Genomic DNA, 22,319 nt, shown 5'->3' on the forward strand with positions numbered 1-22,319 from the left:
TGCGTAATTTTATTTCTAATTTTAATAATAATTGGCACCATTGCGTAGAAATGCAGCAATGCAGTGTCAATGGTCACCGGGCATCAATCAGTTGCAGACATGCATTTGTGGTAAATGTTTTTGAATCATTTGCTCTTCCAAATTTCCCCAGCAGTGTGCATCACGTTGAACTTGGTTTGGTGTTGTCTTAGTCGTGAGACGCTATTACTTCGTACTTCCTACTGTTTAGTTAGTTTGCTTAATTTAACTCAGAGACAAATTGTTAAGGAACAAACGCTTCTTAAAGTTAGTAATCAAATTGAATATTTTGGGAGTCTGTTGCAACATTTAATTGAAGTTGGTAAATAAAATGGACATGGTAAATTTCAAGTAGCGAGTACAAATTTCCTCAGAGTAGTGGTTAGACTTTCAGGTTGACCAAATTTAATATATGAACCTTCAAAATTAGAATTCCATCCATGTTCAGTTTACAGTAAAGTCTGTAAAGATAAATGTTATTGTTGCCGTTTGGTGTTTGACTCAAATTGCAGCACGCGTTATCCCTAATCTCTAATTTTACCCTAAAAATGGCAACAATAACATTTATCTTTACTGTAAACTGAACACTTGTTAACGCAGTGTCGCAGTCTGACTGCTTTGACGTGACCGCAAGTCTGCAACTATGTGCAAACTTGAACAAAACGTTTAGGTTGACCGTTGACTTGTTTACATTACAATGATTACATTCTGCAGGATATTTTGGCAGGAACGTAAAGCAATGCAGATTGCTCAAATGGAAAATTTTATGAAATGACATGTTTGCAGTGTGCAAACTGCAAACCATAATTTTTCAATCAAACAAAAATGTATGTCATTTGAGACATAATATTTCATACCTAGTACTGAAATTATATGATATTAGAGGCTTTTAGAGCTGCAATATTTCAGAAAAAAAGGACTTTTCCAGCCCTGTGTTTAGACTTGTTATGAAGGATATTTCAGGCTTCAGGGAGAAAATGGAACAGTGGATACAGTGGTATCAAGATCATAGTGGCAAAGCAGGGAGTTTTTTTAGACTCTTCCTCAAGTTCATTTTTAAGTCCTTTAATTAGACCAGTAAAGCAGGATGGAATTCTAAAATTTACAGTTCATATATTATTTTCGCTACACCTAGACCAGTTTTTCGATACAACATTATTTGAGGCAAAAAAATTAACTTCTTATAGGCTTAAACACGTATAGGTAAAGGTATAAAAAGTTTCCATAAAGTTATCACTTAACTTGGAAATGTTGCGTGTCTGCAGGGCAGCTTGCACTCAACAATTAAAATTATAAAAAGTACTAGTTCCTTTAGTAGTTCGTTAAAGATTTGTCTCTTAATGTGACAGCAAAGAACTTTTCCATGATGCACACAATAAACACGCAATTCATGGGACTGATGGGAGCAAGAACAACAAGAGCAAGAACAACGAAAGTAAGCTCCCGGCATGCAACTGACAGAAACGAATGACGATCGCGGATGCGGCAGCACGAGGCATAACATTCATATGCTCAATGCAAGAGAATGATTAATTATGATATTTTTGATAGAGGTTTGAAATATTTTCGGAAGCCTAAAACGTGAACAAATTATTTCGTTACTCTGACATGGTTGATTTCAAAATAAATATTTTAATGCTGTCTCTTATACACATCTAGATGTGTATAAGAGACAGCGTGTATATGGCACATTTGTTTTAACTGTATTTCCCGCCCAAATGTGTATAGCTGAACATGCCGTGTNCAAATTGCGAGAATTGAAAAAATAAGACACGAAATAAAAGTGAGATTATGGATCGAAACAGGACTGAAAATGTCTATAACAAATTGCGAGAATCAAAAACTTCAGGAAAATGCTGCTACACACCTTGTCTCACGTCGCAGCCTCACGTGATGCTCGGCGACCTGTGCTGCGCTTGTCATCATTGCAGGGCTTGCCAGATGCGCGATATATGGACCAGCTTCTTATATGTTATGCTGTGTACATGTTATATGTAAACTTTTTATATTTTATACAATTTTAGTTCAACGCTGATGCAATTACACACAAACGCATTGCGGTGAATGTGTTCACCCAACAATACTAATACATATAAAAAGTTCACCATCTATTGTTCTCTCAATAACCAGGACATTGAGTGCATTAATTAAGTAGAAAGAATGTTAATTACCGAAAGTTCAGGTATAATCAATTCAAGAAAGAATAGACAGGCCTAATAAAACATATTGACATAAAGTTTCCAAAGAAACATTTTTGTCAGGCCTCTTTTTCGTGAAATTCGTGGCTAGACACAGGTTAATTAGGTTTAAAAAAGTAATTAGAACGAACCTTTCACTGCGCTGAGCGAACCTCCTTCCCTTAGACAGCACACAGCGCTACCACACTATTGCTGCCGCCCCACACCACACAGCGCTACCACACTATTGCTGCCGCCCCACACCACACAGCGCTACCACACTATTAGCTGCTGGACTTATTGCCAGGTCCGTAATTTGCTAGGCATTTTAAGACTGAACATATGCTCCTGCATAGCTGCTGGACTTATTGCCTGCTCCGTAATTTGCTAGGCATTTTAAGACTGAACATATGCTCCTGCATAGCTTCGTCTAGTCTGTTCTTGAAGGCGTAGAAGGTGGAAACTTCTTAAGCAATATACTATATTATCACGGCCAAGCATTAAAGTATAATGACGCTAACATCTGAATTTTCTCATAATTTTCCTGCTATATTTTGCTAAATACTTTTTGATAACAATTCAAAATTGCACATAAATACAGTCGCGCGGAGCTCGAAGTTGAGTGTGTAATAAGGCAATTGCAGCAACTTGTGTTCGCTCGTGTAGTTACAGGTTGTATGAGGTTATGAGTTATTAAGTTTACGAGGTTTTTGTACCAAAGCAAGGTCATTGGCGACTTCGTGCGACCGCAAGTGTATGAGTGAGTGTATGGTTAATGGCCGCAAGTGTATTTGTAAGTGTATGGTTAATAGCCGCCGGTGACCTAATACTTCTATAAATGAGTTGTGACCAACCCTCCTAACCCATACCTGCAGCAGCAGCATCACCAGCAGCACGCAACCTTACATCGCCTCCATAACAATGATTGCTACGCTGGTGAGTCAGATAACGAAGTAACAAGAGGACATTTTCCTTATAAAGTATCCAAAGTAATTCGGCCGGAGAGCTGTCTACTTCTCACGCAAAAATTATCTCTCAGCATACCTTCCTTGTCATGTGTTTTTTGTCCAAGATGCTGGATATATTTTCCTAGTTTTAATTCAATTTAAGGAGTGAATGAATATTTGCTCGGCTATCGTGCTTAGCGCCCAAATTTTGTTTTCTGAAAAATATTCGACGGTTTGTTTTCGAGAACCATAACAGCTCGGGTAATTCCTCGTATTAGATGAAATATTTTAAAGCAAAGAATTAAAGTCAGACCATCTTGTGGTTTTTTGACTCAATGAGAGGGTTAGAGTATTGAATTTATTTATCGTGCCTTATTTCAACTTTCGTTGGACCTGGAGATGAAGCGAGATGAAACGCTCGTAGATTTTCTTGGCTCTTCAAAATGTTATGATCCAAAATTTCAAACTGTAATGATCTAAAATTTCAAAATGTAATGATCTAAAATTTCAAAATGTAGTTATCTAAAATTTCAAAATGTAATGATGAAATTTTCGCAATTTGATTGCAACGCTGACATAAGTTAACCAAAAACGGTTCAAAAATAAGGTCTGAATGGGCAATAATTAATGAATAATAAACGAAGGGTGTTTACAATGAACGGTTGATCACCATCATAAAAAATGTAAATTTCATGAATACATTTGCAGCCTCTAGATATCGTACGTGTATCGTAAATCTCACGACGCAGTCAACTGACTCTCCAATGTTGCACTCTTCATCCAGATCCGGTTGACCGTCATGGTTGTGGTTGCCGTATGGGCTGCAGCCAACCCACAACCCGGCTTCGGTCACCACGGTCACGTGAGCTACGGCCACCACATCCAGCACCACGGTCACCACGGCGGTTACGGTCATCACCACCACGGTGGTGGTCACGCTAAGAGCTTCGTGCATGTGCAGCAATACCACCACGGGCATCACCATGGTTATCACTAAGCTCAACCACGAATGAAACGTACGAATATAACACGCTCACTAAAATAAATAATCACGAGTAATACGAATAATACGAACGGTAGTCCACGGCAGCTCCTAGCTATTGAAACGCTAATTAATAAAGCCAATCAAGTTCTAAGACTGGTCAGGCAATAAGTCCAGCAGCTATCTCAATCAATCGTCACTTATGAAAAGATCGGGTTCCAAAGGCCGGATCCCTTGTAATCAAGTCACGTAAAGTACAAAAATTGGCAACAGGCCATGAGCCTATTTCTTCAGTGCCGCCACTTCTATTCTATTCTATCTCAGCGGCATTTCCTGGCCAACATTTATCACCATAATAAACTTACTTTCTGGCACCTGATAAAATGTTCAATATGAATAGTAAATATCGGGGTGTGTTAGGTACAAAAAATGATAAAATTGATTACTTATAAATCTCCTGGATTGACTGGTACCTTAGTTACCCACAGTATTGCATTATGAAATGAATGTAAGCGCGAGCATCCGAATAAAGTAAGACAATTTATTCTTCAGATTTTATTTTTTCCATACTAGGCAATTCATCTTCTTCAAGGCTTTGCTTGAATCGTAAATTAAACATGAATGCAAATGTGAAGAAAGTGCCAAGTAAATTCACCAATCTTCAGCCGGATCGAGAGCGAACCACGCTGGAGCCTCCGACACGTTGTCATTTAATATATGTGCGCTGAATTCACTTAAAAATTTCTTCGTTTTTAAATTCAATCTCACTCCGGAACGCTGATTAAGCATGTGAGCGGATGAAAAAAAAAATAAATGTTAATGCTAGGATATCCCGGTATGTGCAACTGATCATTTCCAACCAACAGTCGAGAACCTGAGCATTTACCTGCAGTCGAGTCACGAATCGTTTAGCAAATAAACCGCCAGAAGCTGTCAGAGGTAGTATCAAGCGTGTGCTCCTTGTATGCCGACGACACAAAAGTTCATAATATAGTTAAAGATGCGTCAAATAAAGTGCAAATCTCGATAGTTCAGGTGACGGAGCTGATACGTCCATGGCAGCTGCGTTTTATTGCTGACAAGTGTAAAGTACTCCCTCTCGGTAAGAACACTGAACAGCAAGATTACAGTATTAGAAGATATCATAGTAGATATGGTTGCGACACGAGTGATGATTGCGAAGTCGACAATGGAAAAAAGATTTCACAGTTTATACTGACTGTGAGTTTAAATTTTTTGAGTATATTGAAACGCTAAGTAATAAAAGCCAATAAAATTCTTAGACTGGTCAGAAGCTCTTACCGAGTTCCTAGATGCAGAAGCGATGAAGCAGTTGTTTGTTGCTGTCGTGCGCCCGAACTTAGAGTTTGGAAAGGCCGTGCGGTCATTGAAACTTGAAAGGAACAAAAGAACGCGCGAATTGTTAAAGACCTCAAATTGTTTTCCTGAAATCCATTAGCACTAGGAAGTTAAACCGAATAATGGTTAAATCGAATCCATATTCAATTACCAAAGATTAAATAGAATAAAAATTTAATATAATCAAGAATCATTGAATTAAAGATTCATAAGAATAAAGATTCAATATGATCAAGAATCATTGAAATAAAGAATCAATATTATTTCTATTAAATAGATCCAGGATTCTTTCGAATGAAGATTCAATCGAATCAAGAATAAACCAAATCTGATGAACGATTTGGACTGATGAACGATTCATTGGAATAAAAATTCAAGTTAATCAAGAATCAACCCAATCAAATTCATTTTAATCTCTTTTCAATCGATTCATGACTTTTTCGCATGAAGATTCATTCGAACCTCAGCTTCATTGGAGCGATTCGAATGGCCGGAATAAGCTTCGTAGTTTGGTGGCTCAAGCCTCGCTACAAAATCTCGTAGTCACATCCAAACGATAAAACACTCGTGACATTAAAACTATAGAAATATATGAATATAATTCAATTATCACTTCAAAATAAACGATAAAGTCCGGTATTGCATGCATCAGTCAAGTGGCATGTGGCAACATACAATGCATTCAGAGCGTATTGAACGCAGCCTAGCAAACTAAAGTTATGTATTTAGGATGTCAGCGTTTGAGGCAACTCGAATGGTCAAGTTACTTACAATAGGCACGTATCTGGACTTCAATCAAGCTCTCAAACTGTCAAGTTACATGAACAGGCACGAATCTTGGACTCCAGTCAAGCATCACGAACGGTCAAGTAACGTATATGGTGAAGGTATCTTGGATCCCAGTATTGCATTTAACTTCCGAGCATCAAGAATTTATTTTGGAAGAACTAGAAGAATTTCTAGTGGGAATTTCTTTTAGAAGAACTGCAACTATCTTAAAACTGAAACTATTCTTAGAACTGAAACTATTCTTAGAACTGAAACTATTCTTAGAACTGAAACTATTCTTAGAACTGAAACTATTCTTAGAACTGCAACTATTCTTAGAACTAAAACTGCCTAGAACTGAAACTTTCTAGAACTGAAACTATCTAGAACTGAAACTATCTAGGACTGAAACTATCTATAACTGAAACTATCTAGAACTGAAACTATCTAGGACTGAAACTATCTAGAACTGGAACTATCTAGAACTGAAACTATCTAGAACTGAAATTATCTAGAACTGAAACTATCTAGAATTGAAACTATCTAGGACTGAAACTATCTAGGACTGAAACTATCTAGAACTGTAACTATCTAGAACTGTAACTATCTAGAACTGTAACTATCTAGAACTGGAACTATATGGAGAGTGACTGACTTCATATTCCAGCAGTGACTCTCATGCCTCACGCTTTACATCGTTTTAACAATCAATCGTTATTTCAAAATTAACGCGAAAAATATTATCTCATAAGTAAAATTAAGCGCAAATATCAGTAGAAATGAATGCCTAACGTAAATTATTTGTGTTCAGTCTTAAAATGCCTGGCACTCTACGGACCAGGCAATAAGTCCAGCAGCTATCTCAATCAATCGTCAGTTATGGAAAGATCGGGTTCCAAAGGCCGGATCCCTTGTGAAAGTGACATCACATCCTAATGCGCCTGAAGTGTCTGTGGGGTGTGACATCACATCCTGATACGCCTGAAGTGTCTGTGGGGTGTGACATCACATCCTGATACGCCTGAAGTGTCTGTGGGGTGTGACATCACATCCTGACACGCCTGAAGTGTCTGTGGGGTGTGACATCACATCCTGATACGCCTGAAGTGTCTGTGGGGTGTGACATCACATCCTGACACGCCTGATGTGTCTGTGGGGTGTGACATCACATCCTGACACAGCTGTAGTGCCTGCAGCTTACGCAGCCCAAGCATCAAAAACTATAACTCAGTACTCACTGCAGTGAGTGACAGAGAGCGCATTTCTGTCCGTCCGTCCTTAAGGTCACGGACGGACGGACAAACGGACATGACGAGCACAATAGCGTTTTTTTCATAAATGAGAAAATGCCCTAAAAAGCGATATCGTTGGGCCAGCGCTTTTATCGAGCATCAAGCTCGTTTTTTCGTGCTGGTAGCGTACTGCAACCTCCTCAATGTTCACATAAAGTGCGCTGGTTTCATCTCAGAGGAAAATTGATGACAAAATTGGCATTGTAAAGCCTGAAATTTTGCAGCTACTAGAATAAAGATCACTCAGAAAGTAATAAATTTCGCTAAGATACTTAAATAAATCTGACGAACCGATCTCTAGCCTTCTTTCCGTTCGAGGTTTCTTACGCTTTTGTTCAATCCGTGGAGTAGGACATTTAAAGTATATTGTTAACAATTTCATATAATTAAATAATATATTGATATATAATACATAACTCTGCACTTGAACCTATATGAAACTTGTAGCTTTATTCCACCGAATGTAACACTATTTACTTACCTGCCCTACAAGAAACGTTCTGAAAAGTATTCACTTACGGCCAGACTTATTCTTATTTCATATAACATATTACTTTCTAACAATCCTTTAAAAAATTTCAAGCGGACAGCCGAAACAATTCATCTGAATTGTAAATAGCCAGTCCACGGAAGCTCCAGTACGGGCGGAAAAAGTTCGATAATTTAAACCAAGATTCTGACTTGTACGGTCCGGACCGGACGGTCCTGCCATTCTTATATCAACTGGCCAGCACGCATGTTCTCACTGGCCACCACTCATGTTCTCACTGGCCACCACTCATGTTCTCATTGGCCACCACTCATGTTCTCACTGGCCACCACTCATGTTCTCACTGGCCACCACTCATGTTCTCACTGGCCACCACGCATGTTCTCACTGGCCACCACTCATGTTCTCACTGGCCACCACTCATGTTCTCACTTGGCTCAAAAGTCAAAAAAGTTCAAAAAGATGATGGAATAAACGTAACAATGCTGTTAATTAATTTACTCCGAACAAGTTCTCTTATCGAAAAACCTGTCCAAGGCTGGATGTAATTTCTTGGTAGTAATTCATGTATTTAATTGTAGAAATTCTAAAGAGAAAGACCTTCGGTGGACAGCAGCCTTGATGCAGCAGCAGCAGCTCGGTAGCATTACAATTGAACTCCGTGAGACTCAAATAAAACGCGTGTATCGCTTGAGACCTCGAATTGTTTTCACGAAATCCATTAACACCAGGAAGTGCTAATAAGAATTCAATCGAATACATTTTCAATTAAACCAAAGATTTAAAAGAATTAAGATTCAATCGAATCAAGAATCATTAAAATCGAGATTCAATATAATTTCTATTCATTAGATCCAGGATTCTTTCGAATAAAGATTCAATCGATTTAAGAATAAACCAAATCAAGATTCAACTTGAACCCTATTGGATTGATGCGTTATTTTTTTATCCCTATGGGAGTGATGTGTTTGGTGGCTGAAGGCTCGCTGCATAGTCACACAGTCACAGTCAATGGATGGAACACTCCTGACATTAAGTTTATAGAAAAAGATAAATATAATTCAATTATCACTACCAAAAAATCTGTAAAGTCAGATATTGCTTAAAGCAAGGTCAGAAACGTTAATTCATCAGCCTGTGTCAAGTTGGGAGCTCAGCATACAAATTTTCCTCTTGGCATAGATCAACAGCGCGATGCCTGAAGCGGCGAGTGTAAAAAAACTCTAACTCGGTACTCACTGCAGTGAGTGACAGAGAGCGCATTTTCTCGTCGACGAAAACGTGAAGTCACGGACGGACGGACGGACGGACGGACAGAAGTACAGACGGATGGACATGACGAGCACAATAGCATCTTTTTTCTATAAATGAGAAAATGCTAGAAATTTCAAACACTTAACGGCGAGCGAATTTTAAGCTGCAAATTTCAGATCAATGTGCAGTTTCATAAAATGAAAACATGTGTTACGAGCATAATCATTATGACCTAGAGTTGTAGACGTTTCCCTGGCAGCACGTTTCTTTGCTGTAGCAATACATAATGACTCGCGTGTTTCAACCTTGCAAAACAGGAATAATGGCTCGAGTCCAGCAGCACTCAGAATGATCTCTGAGAGGCAGTACAAGATTATAAAATAATATGCGAGGGCTTGGTCATTCATTCGGTGGTCACGGCGCACTAGAATGAGCAATCAAATGTCATTGTGCACTTGAAACTCGCCGAGTCGTGACGGTAAGGCGATTGTATATAAGCAGCTGATGCTGTGATATGCAACACAGTCGAGCTAAGCAAGCAACACCAGCAACATGTTCTCCAGCTCCGTGAGTGACGTGGCTTTTGTCAATAATACCGCATCTTAGATTGAACTCTAGAATCACGGTACATTAGCCAATGAAAGTAAAAGTTCAAAAAATTACTAATATATAATAAATGCAAATAAGCAAATAAAAAATAAATAATAAATAAATAAATAAAAATATAAATAAAATTAAAAAATTAAAAACTAGAAGTTAAACTGAGACAAAAAAGTTCAAAACTCAGTACTCACTGCAGTGAGTGACAGAGAGCGCATTTTCTCGTCGTCGAAAACGTGAAGTCACGGACAGACGGACGGACAGACAGACGAGAGACGGACAGACGGACGCTCGGAATAGATTGACGGACATGACGAGCACAATAGGGCATTTTTCCCATAAATGAGAAAATGCGCTAAAAATCAAGATTTCGAAGGATCGTAGAGCGGTGAATCAAGTTATGCTTCATATATTCAGTATTGTTTGTGATAGTTGGCCCCGGAAAAAATGCCCCGGATTCACTCTTTCTGGATCCTATTTCCACACTGAAGTTAAATTATAAGACACGAATTATCTAAACTCGCCCTCGACGTTGAGTTTCTTATAGCTCTCTACTCCGAAGTTGGAAATAAATTAAATTATTCATTTATTTGTCGTTCAAAAAGAACATTTATTATATGCAAATGACAAGAAAAGTTTTAATTCCAACCTAATATTCCCCGCTTGTAATGCTCGACACTAAGTACTTTGTTTAGAATTTTGCGAGAAATTTCTGTTTTGGAAGAACTCTTTGTTAAGAATTTTGATAAATCTCCTGCATTTATCTCCAAAAAAGCGTTGAAATTATGATTTTACAATTGGTCAGGTCACGCGCATGATGTGGTTTAGATGTATATATTTTTATGTGGTTATTATCTTGATACCAGAATGCTCGCTATTTTAGGTAAAACTAAAAATTCTCAAAAAAACTAAAAATGTTCTCTCAATGCTGTCATATAGTGTAGCTCTGTAGGACATAACCTCGAAGAGTAGTGTCTTGCATGCCACAACTAAAAATATAACTATATAATGTATCACGATAGGGATGGTAGATAAAACACGCTCGATTGGCCCATAATTAGTATATGCAGTTATAGGTTTCTATAACACAGGTATAAACATACAATCCCGAAGATATCGTAGGCAAATTATTATATTTCAAATTATATTTGGGACACCAACGATCAGAATTTGCATTTTATATTGCTTGTATTTCGCGTAATAATTAAATTAGCTAAAAATATTTATTTGTATGGCAGATCCTGCGCATTATCCTGGCCATGGCCGCTGTGGTCGCCATGACGACCGCTGCACCGCAACCAGGCTTCGGCCACGGCCACGTCAGCTACGGCCACCAAATCCATCACGGCCACCACGGCGGTTTCGGAGGCTTCGGTGGATATGGTCACGGCCATCATGGTGGATTCGGCGGTGGAAAAAGTTTTGTGTACTTCAATCAGCATTTCCCAGTGCACCATGGCTACCACTGAAGACAACACCTCCAACGCTCCTACTGAAATTGCTACCTCTGAAGTCAACAGCCTCCAACGCTCCTACTGAAATTGCTACCTCTGAAGTCAACACCTTCAACGCTCCTACTGAAATTGCTACCTCTGAAGACAACAGCCTCCAACGCTCCTACTGAAATTGTTACCTCTGAAGTCAACAGCCTCTAACGCTCCTACTGAAATTGTTACCTCTGAAGTCAACACCTTCAACGCTCCTACTGAAATTGCTACCTCTGAAGTCAACAGCCTCCAACGCTCCTACTGAAATGGCTACCTCTGAAGTCAACAGCCTCCAACGCTCTTGCTGAAATTGCTACCTCTGAAGTCGACAGCCTGCAACGCTCCTACTGAAATTGTTAACTCTTAAGTCAACAGCCTCCAACGCTCCTACTGAAATTGTTAACTCTTAAGTCAACAGCCTCCTACGCTCCTGCTGAAATTCTCGTGGATACCAACACGACAAAGCCCTCACTGAATCAATATTATTGGAACCACGCGAAATGAAACAAAAATGCTTCTACAGAAAAAAATCTGCTCGCTCAATAGCTGCTCTACCAGAATCTTGGTGTGGGTACAACGCGGACAAATTTTACGGCCAAGACTGAGCACGAACTGCTCCATTCGAACTATTCATGTTCAATATCCAGTGTTGGTGTTCGTCTTTTGCATTTAAAGACGCCTCGCCCTAATATCCATCCACAGCTGTTCAACTTCCACAATTTAATTATTTTTACGTATTCATACTAATATTTATAGTTATAGGTATACTAACTAATATTTATAGTTATATGTATACAATTGTTTGTGCTTTCCGTTACTTATTTTTTGCAAAAATTCACTGCATTATTCATTAAAAATAACAATAATTTTATTGTTTTGTCTGCGATGCAACCTCGTTGCTGTTGGAGAGTAAAAATGGGGGGCCACCCCGGGTTTTACCCCGCGTCTTTCGCGTATTGATATTGGTATCAAGCCAACTAATACTCTTACACGCAGTATCTGACGCTGTGATTGCGTTGTTTGACGCAGTATGACGCTGAGTCAATGTTTTTTGTGGTAGACATCGTGGGATGCAAGATGCATTAGGATATTGATACTGATATTAATATTAAGATATAGGGGGCACTGGGATATTCTGGTTACGTTATACGGAGGCCAGTATCAACTGGGCGTTGCTCGAGACTTTAACCCCGACGTAATAGCCCACTAGGTTGATGACACTCCCCGCAGTAAAGTAAACAGAAGAATTCTTCACACTTCTCTCAATAGTAACAGAAGAATAAAGACGATTAACTGTCAAGCTTTCATTATGACATCGAAAAAATTAACAGTGTGTAAAAATTCAGGTCCAGATTTCGGAGGACTCTCTGCATAAGAGATAAAACTTTTAAACCGATACATTACACGTAAGTTAATGTATCGGTAATACATTACACGTAAGGCCTAAACATGCGTAATAAAACCTAAGATGAAGTCTTCACCTCTAAATCAAGGCAGGTCAACTTCTCAGAAAAGGATTGCCCGTTAGATAATGAAGAACAACTGTACTAGTTATACTTGAAATATCAAACGACGGCACACCGCACCACAGTACACAGCTCCTCAGTACACAGCACCGCAGTACACAGCACCACAGTACACAGCACCACACCACACACCTGTTCATTGTGGTCGTGCAGACCGAATGACGCTCGGAATAAACGCTATTCTGCATTTCAGACTCAATCCGGCAAACATTGCGCGGACGCTTGACTCCATGGTTGCATTCTTGACTCATTCAGCTAAAATAAATCGGGTTGGGAGGCATGTATAAAATTTGTATTTCCCTCTGCTTCAGTGCGTCATGGTGCATTTCGATAAGTTTATTTCCAAAGGGAGAGATTGAATTGGTGTTTAGAAGTACATTAATATAGGAATTTGTTAAACTACAGCATTGCTTTGTCTACAATTTTGGCACAAAGTAATATACTTGATAAATGTAGGATAACCGAATGACAAACATTAACGTAGCTACATATAACTTGCTGTTATAAGAGACTGAGGCATATAGAAAGATATACGTTGCTACATATACGTCGGCAGACGTCACGCAATAATTATATATGTTGTGGAGGCTGTTATGCGTTTCAATCAAACATTTTTATTGAAAAATGATTTCAGTCACGTGGCCAGGTTAGGAGGAGAGCGGAGGAGTTGTCGACGGATCAGGTTCGTTGGAATCTGCCATTAGGATAAACGAAAAGATTTGAATGTGAAAAAACGTAAATATCAGGAAACGAACAACCTTGTGGAGAAGTCGGTGTGCCACACCCTAAGCTGTGTCACGGGCAATAGTTTTGAAGCCCGTAATGGACTCCGCTGTAATTTCTCCCGAATTTTCATCAATCTGAGTTCTTCGGATGAATTGCTTCTCATCTATGCAGTTGTCGTACACACAAGAGGAGAGTTTTTTCCTGTTCGATCGTATGAATGCCACATGACTGCATCGTTGTCACTAGATTGCATCAATGTCATTAAAGGTTTGGAAAAGCCATTTCCATTTGAAAACAATTTTACCTATTTTAATCCATCAAAAAATCAGATGAGATTTAAAATTCTGAGTGAACGATTAGGAACACACTAAATTTTACTACCAAAGTGTAAAAACTCGGATTTACATTCAAGGTCTAAGTTATTTCTAAGTAAATATACCAATTCCAAAGACTGATGACCTCATATCCAATGCTGTCGTTCGACATTTTTCCTGGTAAGCTCACGAGGAGCGCAAAGTGTCGCGTATCGTTTTCTTGGCCCATGTCAGAACTCGCGTACACTCCTAGTCCTGGCATGCATGCCAGTCACTAGTCAGTGAGCCAGTGTTGAACCAAGAGCTTGTGGAAGAAAAGTTGATGATTAATTGATAAACACTCATTATGGTTGATTTATCACAGCTTGTGCGTAAATTATACACCCTAACAATAATCAAACATGGCGAAATGTTACTTCTTGGATTCAAAAAGAGAGGGTTTGGTCAAAACAAAATAAATGGGTTTGGCAGGGAAAGTGGAGTCTGGCGAGAGCATAGCAAACGCCGCAGTGAGGTATGATCAAATCTCGAACTTCTACAACGAATAGTCAGTTGTATCTCGCAGCTGGATAATGCAAAATAATTTAATTAAAATTATTGGATTATATTCCGGTTTATCTTATTTATTCGAGTAGTATACACAAAGAATATTGAATATAACATTGTTTTCAAAATTGCAATAGCTACGGTAATGGGTTTCGAAAGGCATGTGGGTTGTCAACTGTGGTGTGGAGTATTAAATTTAATCGAGTGTCACATGAAACTTAGAACCTAAACGCTACATACTACTAGCTTATTCAGTTGAATACGTTTTGACTAACAGCTTGATGCAATTTAATTTTTACGGAGTATTTGTAATATTTTAGCTTACTTACCGAGAGGAACAAATTTTTGCCTCTCCACTCTACCTAGGTACCCTAGTCATAATTTTCTAATAATAAAAAAAATAAAATATTTTTTGCAGGTTAACTGATTATATAATTTTTTATCAAGTAAATTATAGAAGTTCCTTCTCTGAGCTTAATATGTTTCTTTAATGCACTAGCTTCGATAAGTATTATAATAAATGCAATTCATTAAACACGAAAAAGCACACTGTTTTGCATAGTGAGGAGGGACTCAAGAGTTTCCGTCTCAGGCCTCGGCGCCAAGTGTTGTTTTTTAATTATATTCATTCCAATCTATGTTATTATATTCACGAAGTTGTACTGAGTTGTATTCCGCCCCTGAGGTGAAACTTATTTACATTTAATGTCCACGCACTAATAATATTGAATATTCAGAGAAGTTGACGAGGAAAGCGGCTTGGATGTCTCCAGAACTATCCGGGAAGTCGGTCTTCTAGAGTTCAGTTTCGAGGGAGAGAACACTCGCATGGAAGTTCATGTATTCCTGGCTGATGGTTTTCGCTGGTCAACCGCGAGAGTCTGAAGGTATGGACGCTCGAAATTCTTGGGAATCAGTAGAATTCGTTAAGGATAAGTGTAAATATTATACCTACACAATTCTTGTATAATCCTCACTGTAATTAATTACCTACAATTATTTCATTCACGTATCTGTTTTACTGCAATAATAACTATCAAGAACGATAAATAATCATGAAATCGCCAAATATGATATTAAATTTTAGACGATAGATTGTTTTTTACTACAATTTTGTGTAAAAATATTTATGAAGAGCGTTACTCATTGTGGAAGTATTTAATTGACCTATTCTGCAAGTCATTTCTTTTAATTTAGTGACGATTATATTGATATAATGATTCGTTTTATTTTGAAACGATCCCATTGATATAATAATTTCGTATGGGCGAAAACAACAAACGTTTCTGCTCGTCAGAGATGCACCCCAAATGGCACCCCATCTCCAGCCTACCCTATGACCGCATGTGGGCTGACGACCGTCTGTGGTACCCCTTACTTCTGGCGGGGGCCTGCTTCAGAGGGCACTTCCACTTCAAGGGTCATGACACTGTCCTCGAGCACACCTTGAGGGAAGTTCCGGTGCAGGAAATATCTGCGCCGGAGCCTCTTGTTTAACACCAGGCAGTCAAACGCAACAATCGTGATCACGAATTTCGAGCGTCATGTGGTCATGAAGATTGGTATATTTATTTGCGCTAATTAATCTACTTTTTTCATCGAACAGAAGACAAAAAAAAACGGGAATTAACAGGAAAACAATTAACGGAGGACAGAATTATTTACTTTTAGAAGTCAAGTTTTTTATTTTTTGATTCTTTTCCTCATTAAATTGAATAAGTGGGGTCGTATTTACACGAACCGAAATAAGTTAACAAGTTAAACCGACATTCTCCTGTAATAAATATACAATGTTTTGTCTACGTCTGCTTTACAAGGTTAAAAAAATCTTTGCTACTTATACTTTCGAAGGTTTAGAAAGTTGTTTTAAATGTATTTTAGAAATGTATTCATTCATTGATAATTTTTCTTTTATTTATAGCCTTGAATTGATAAAGTTCTATATTGTATAGGGAAATGAACGAAGCCAACACTTTTTTGACCAAAGTAACTCTCTAGAAGTTCTCAAGCTCACGCCATTGGCTTGCAGCTTCAGAGTCTCGCACCCAGCTCCCGGGTTCTCTGTCTCTCGCAACCAGCTCCTTGGTTTGAGACCCACTGAGGACAAGTTTAATTTCCAATTCTGTTTTAAATAGAATTTTAACTTCAACTCTACTCAAGTCAATTCAGTTTTTACACTTGTGTTTTCCTCCGTGCATTGAAACTCAGTCGTATGTTTCTCCGTCCTTTTCTGTATTTTTCTCCGTTCAAGAGATCTAGTTCGTGCATTTAATAATGGCTGGAAAGAAAATAAAAAAGATAGTAGAAAAGCCCTCAACGGCCTCTAGAGAAAAGCCATCTACGGCCTCTAGAATAAAAAATAAAACCAAATCAGCCCAGCTAGAGATGGAAGTTTGCAAGTACTGCAAAGAGATATCTCTGAGCGAAGTCCAGACAGTTACCTGTGAACGTTGTGAAGATCTCATCTGTATCAGCTGTTCAAAGTTGAGCTCTAAGGAGTACTCATTTCTCCAGAAATCTAAATTGCTTCATTGGTTTTAACAGCCTCCCCGATGACATCGTTGGAGCTCCAAGTATGAACGCGTTCAAGAACAGACTAGATAAAGCTATGGAAAAATATATGTTCAGATTTGAAATGCCTAGCTCCTTATCGAACCCGGTGGAAGTCTAGTAGCTACTTCAAACTATCGCCAGTCATGAAAAGATCCGATCAAATGATACGATTTAGATCTATGAACAAGGCACGAAAAGGAAAAGAATCGGCGACATGCCACATCAGGCCTACATTTCAGCGCCGACATCATTATGTTATGTTATGTTAAGTTCTTCCGGGAAGCTCAGCTCATGGTCAACTCAGCCATTCATCCAACTCTGGTTGATAAATGAGTACCTGGCTTGTCCAGGGTGTTGTGTAATGCAATAAAATGGTTCTGGCGGGTCAGCGAGCCAATGATGGTCGTAGAACTACCAGTGGCATCAAGTGTCCGGAAAAACTGACCTATCACCCCTCTCCCTAGTCGCCATGCTACCAGGACCGGCAATTACAACAAGAACAAGCTACAGAGTTCCGTCTGCGTGGTGACGAGGCAGTTCGCTGTAGCAGATACCAACCAGTGAAGTCTCTGCCTACTTCTGCGTAGCCTCACAGTGAACATACTTGTGTTAACTATCAACCAGTTATTTGTTTATCATTAATATATTTCTATCTCTCAAATGACGTGTGGTGTGTGTAATGTTGCGCGGGTTCTGTAATGTGACACTAATATGTATAATGGAAACTATTAACTTTAACATCAGGGGGCACTGTATAATATAATAAATGTGACTAACATTATCGCATCATTATTATGTTTCTATCTCTATGATGACGTGTGGTGTGTGTAATGTTGCGTGGGTTCCGTAATCTTATTATTCTTGTCACGTCAGGAGCAAATACCATAATCTGTGCGAGGTACGCTTGTTATTTGGGAGATCGCGGGATGTAGAAGCTGTACAAAGTGCAGGGAGAGAGAGGCCACTTGGGGTCCTCCTGTGTTATAATAGAGGACCCAAGTAATTGCTTATTCTGATGCATGTTGATCGATACTTGTCTGTTGGTTCATGCTCTTGAGCAGTAGTTGCATCGACGAATCGAAATTTCTCGTAGCCGTTCATATTCAAAACCTGGCCGTCAACCTGATGTAGTCCTATGATATATTTCTGCATCGAATTTGTTATAGCATTACACTGTTAATAAATGTATTTTCTAAAGCTTTGTTTGATTTTGAAACTCTTTCATCGTTCCTTAGTATTCAATCATATTCCTAGCCCTATTTCATTAGATGGTTAATCAGTTAGATATTATTAGAACAGAATAGAAGTGTCGGCTCTTAAGAAATAGGCCCATGGCCTGTTGCCAATTCTTAATTGTACTTTTCGTGACTTGATTCACAAGGGATCCGGCCTTTGGAACCCGATCTTTCCGTAACTGACGATTGATTGAGATAGCTGCTGGACTTATTGAGTTTTTTTTTCTTCTTCATTAACTGAACTAGAATTACTTAATTTTGACAGATGAACAACTCAAATGCTAAGAATAAGAGATTCTACTGTCAGGCAGGCTGGTATATAGAACCATGTTCTGACGGACTCGAAATAAGGCTTAACTCAGAGAGGATAGAGATGAGTTCTCTTGGTACTCAAGTCGGATGAACTTTCGATTGCTGCAAGCGACGGAAATAGAATAGAAGTGTCGGCGTTGAAGAAATAGGCCCATGGCCTGTTGCCGATTCTTGAACTTTTCGTGACTTGATTCACAAGGGATCCGGGCTTTGGAACCCGATCTTTCTATAGCTGACGATTTGAGTGATGAAAATAATTTCAGTAATGATGCATTAGGTTGTTGCATGTAAGATTATAAAAAAATTATTGTTCATAAAACTCCGTGTGCGTCTAATGTGAACTAGCAATTGACCGACAGGACAGCGTCGAGTTAGATTGCATTGTTTTCTTTGTACTTTGAACTTTTCTCAACTTGTTTGTTACCTCTTACTTGTCTTGAGAATTTTTGTGCAGCACCTTACTACGGTATTCATAAAATAATTAGTTCTTATATTTCACGTTTACTTGTTCGATATCGGTACCTGTGTGTCTTTGTTTCATGTAATGAGTAGACACAGAAACTTAAATTTACTGGTGTTTATCATAATTTCTTGTAACGACGGAAATTCCTCATTTTCGATAGGAGCAACATTTTATATTTTTCCGTTCTCTTGACTTGCATGAAGTTGAGTCCAGGAGTTGAACACATTAAATCAGAACTTTATTTTATGGTCAAGCGTCAACTTGAGAACTTATTTTGTATTAGGGCGAAATTAAAAAAATGTCCATGTCCATGTCCATGCACCGACACGAAACATGTTGAGGAATAAAATGCTAGAACATTGGTGGAGCTGTTAAGGTCATTGAAAATAATTATATATATATATATATATATATATATTGAAAATGAATGTTTGTTGCATTCGAAACGTCGTTAATAAAGAAAGACTACTTCCTGAAATTTGCCTTTTGATCTACCGTCATCTGAAGAAAAGTTCCATTCCCCGATAATATAAATCAACTAATTCTCTGGTCATCAATCGCACGTGTATAAACAATTGAATTCTGCCATCTAATACTAATATATATATATATATAAAATATTGAAATCGGTATTTCAAATAACAAAACTAAGATGAAAATGATTTACACTCTATTATGCTATGTTTAACTTCAATGAATACCCACGAAACAATATTTACGCACACAAGTTCCACAATTGAAAAAAACATTTGACTACGTGAAAAAATAGAACAAGGTCATGAATTTCAGGCCAAAAATCCCCTACAGTGATAATGCGAATCATTATAGGTTCATCATAACCAGTAAAACCGTTATATAATGTTTTTCATTGGTTTAAAAATCATTATACAACGGTTTCTCATTGTTTTAAAACCATAATTTAACGTTTTTTCTTGGTTTTAAAACCAGTAAATCCGTTATATAATACTCTTTATTGGTTTTAAAATCATTATATAACGGTTTTTCATGGTTTTATAACCATAATATAACGTTTTTTTCTTGATTTTAAAACCAGTAAAACCTGTAAAACTGTTATAGGTATAATGTTTTTTTATTGGTTTTAAAATCATTATATAACGGGTTTTCATGGTTTTAAAGCCATAATATAGCGATTTTCCTTGGTTTTAAAACCAGTAAAACCGTTATATGATGTTTTTTATTGGTTTTAAAACCATCATAGTCTCGTGGCAGGCTCCTTGGTAGTCTTGGGGCAGGCCTGGCTGTATCGTTGGTTAATGAAGGGCAGTTGCCGGCGACCAGTACGTGTAAAAGGGTCGTGCAGAGGAGGGTTAATTTAAGGAGGCTATTGAAGCGGCAAGTTGGGCCTGAAAACTGTTATAATGACGTTTGTGAGTATTGTTAGGATCGAATAGGCCAAACCTGGCCAGTCATTGATTCTAGATCTCACAAAAATTAACACAGCTTGCCGGACTTTCGGTCCCCTTGTTACTGCACCAATCATGCTGTTGTCAACCACCCGGCCACTTTGTAGATTTTGAATACATCTTTCACAGGAAGCTGGGATCGAACCTGCTACTCACGGTTCCAACTACACCCGGTTCCAACTTGACACCTGCCTGACATGAGTAACCGGAGCAATATTAGTAGTATATTAACATTGCCATTATAATATAATAATATTGATAATAATATTAGTAACCGGAGCAATATTGTCACAAGCCTACTTCCCAAAAAGGATACGTTATAGTGAGCGCAAAATGACTTGCACTGATGGTTGCCGCCACGTACGACAACTTTAAAATGTTCTCTGTTGCGTACAAACGTCCTCAGGTTGCTACACTCAACAGTTTACGTATAATTTAAGTTGAAAGTTCCGTTCCCGGAGTGACATACGGCTGTAGAGGGTTAAAATGTTCACTGTTGGGTACAAACATCCTCAGGTTGCTACAGTCAATAGTTTACGTATAATTTAAGCTGAAAGTTCTGTTCCCGGAGAGTGAGATATACGGCGGTAGAGGGTTAAAATGTTCTCTGTTGCGTACAAACGTCTTCAGGTTGCTACTCTCAATAGTTTACTTATAATTTCATATATACAATAGTTTAAGTATAATTTAAATTGAAATTTATGTTCCCGGGGGGCGGGGAGTGACATACGGTGGTAGAGGGTTAAGTATTCATAACTGTTACTACTGAGTCACCATGCATTGTGGCGAGGTTTGATTACTGTTCGAACCTTGATTCATTGTTCGATTGTTGGTCCCGACGATGTTGATATTGTGGTCATGTGATGTTTATTCAAATTTATGAAGGCTTCATAATCCCTAATCAACAAGTTTACTGAACTATTCATTGTATTTTTATTAAAGCAAACTATAAAAATTGCAGAAGTATTGAATGCATCAATCGGCTTTCCAGAAGTTTTATATGTACTTCAGCTGGGTAATAAAAATTACGTGCAGCAGGAAACATTTATTTCTTTTGCTAAATAATGCCATCGCAAACCTAAGCTCAAAATTTGTAAGCGAATTTCTTACATTTCGTTACTGAGAGCAACACAAAAGCAACAATTAGAATAACGATACATAGCGGGACTCAGGGACAAAGCTCTGCTATACTAATCCGGTCCAAGATCTCTGAATATTTTACGACGTTACAATTAATGTGTTTCCTTCGTTCTCTCCCTGTTAAATGTAATACTTTAATATTAACGTGTTTCTTGGTTACAGTAATTCTTAAACCAGATACCTTACCACTAATGTGTTTCTCGGTTACAGTTATTCATCCGCTTATTACACAACATTTATTGTGTTTCTTGATTACAATGAGCAATGAGAGACGGTTTGTCCAAAACACGATGCATCTGTTGAGCTTCTGTCGGTCATCCTCACTCAGTTCGGCCTGACAAAAGCTGGCATCATTGGCGTTTCAGTTGGAAAGTATAACCCATTAATTCTTAAAAGTGAACAATTATTCCGAAATCAGATAGGGTCTAATAAATGTCTTACTCGGTTACCATTTTAGCGAGGGTATACATGCATCTATCGTTATCAATTAAAGGTTCATTAGAGGTTCGTACAGAATATATTAACTTCGTATGCACTTGATCGTCCTAACCCAGCAGCGACGGTCTTTCCGTGGGTGCAGGAGTGGTCTTGATTCATTAACATTCGTCATGAAATTGTGGCAAAGCGAAGGGTTTTTTAGACTCTTCCTCAAGTTCAATTTTCAGTTCCACAAGTAGACCAGCAAAGTATCATGGATACCAGCATC

General features: G+C 38.3%; 2 protein-coding genes across 2 annotated transcripts; both read left to right on the forward strand.

Annotated features, from left to right (window-relative positions):
- The first annotated feature begins 3,072 nt into the window (after positions 1–3,072).
- LOC108681360 (uncharacterized histidine-rich protein DDB_G0274557) lies at positions 3,073–4,306 on the forward strand. The gene is made up of 2 exons (XM_018170380.2): positions 3,073–3,131; positions 3,927–4,306. Exons 1-2 carry the CDS (start codon positions 3,117–3,119, stop codon positions 4,137–4,139), a joined length of 228 nt encoding a protein of 75 aa, XP_018025869.1. The 5' UTR covers positions 3,073–3,116; the 3' UTR covers positions 4,140–4,306.
- Positions 4,307–9,735: 5,429 nt separating this feature from the next.
- Positions 9,736–12,237, forward strand: LOC108681338 (holotricin-3). Its single transcript, XM_018170361.2, has 2 exons — positions 9,736–9,854; positions 11,126–12,237. The coding sequence occupies exons 1-2, from the start codon at positions 9,840–9,842 to the stop codon at positions 11,354–11,356; spliced, it is 246 nt and encodes an 81-aa protein (XP_018025850.1). The 5' UTR covers positions 9,736–9,839; the 3' UTR covers positions 11,357–12,237.
- Positions 12,238–22,319: the final 10,082 nt, after the last annotated feature.

The sequence above is a fragment of the Hyalella azteca genome, unplaced genomic scaffold (genome assembly GCF_000764305.2).
Source record: "Hyalella azteca isolate HAZT.00-mixed unplaced genomic scaffold, Hazt_2.0.2 contig10842, whole genome shotgun sequence".
Lineage (NCBI taxonomy): Eukaryota > Metazoa > Arthropoda > Malacostraca > Amphipoda > Hyalellidae > Hyalella > Hyalella azteca.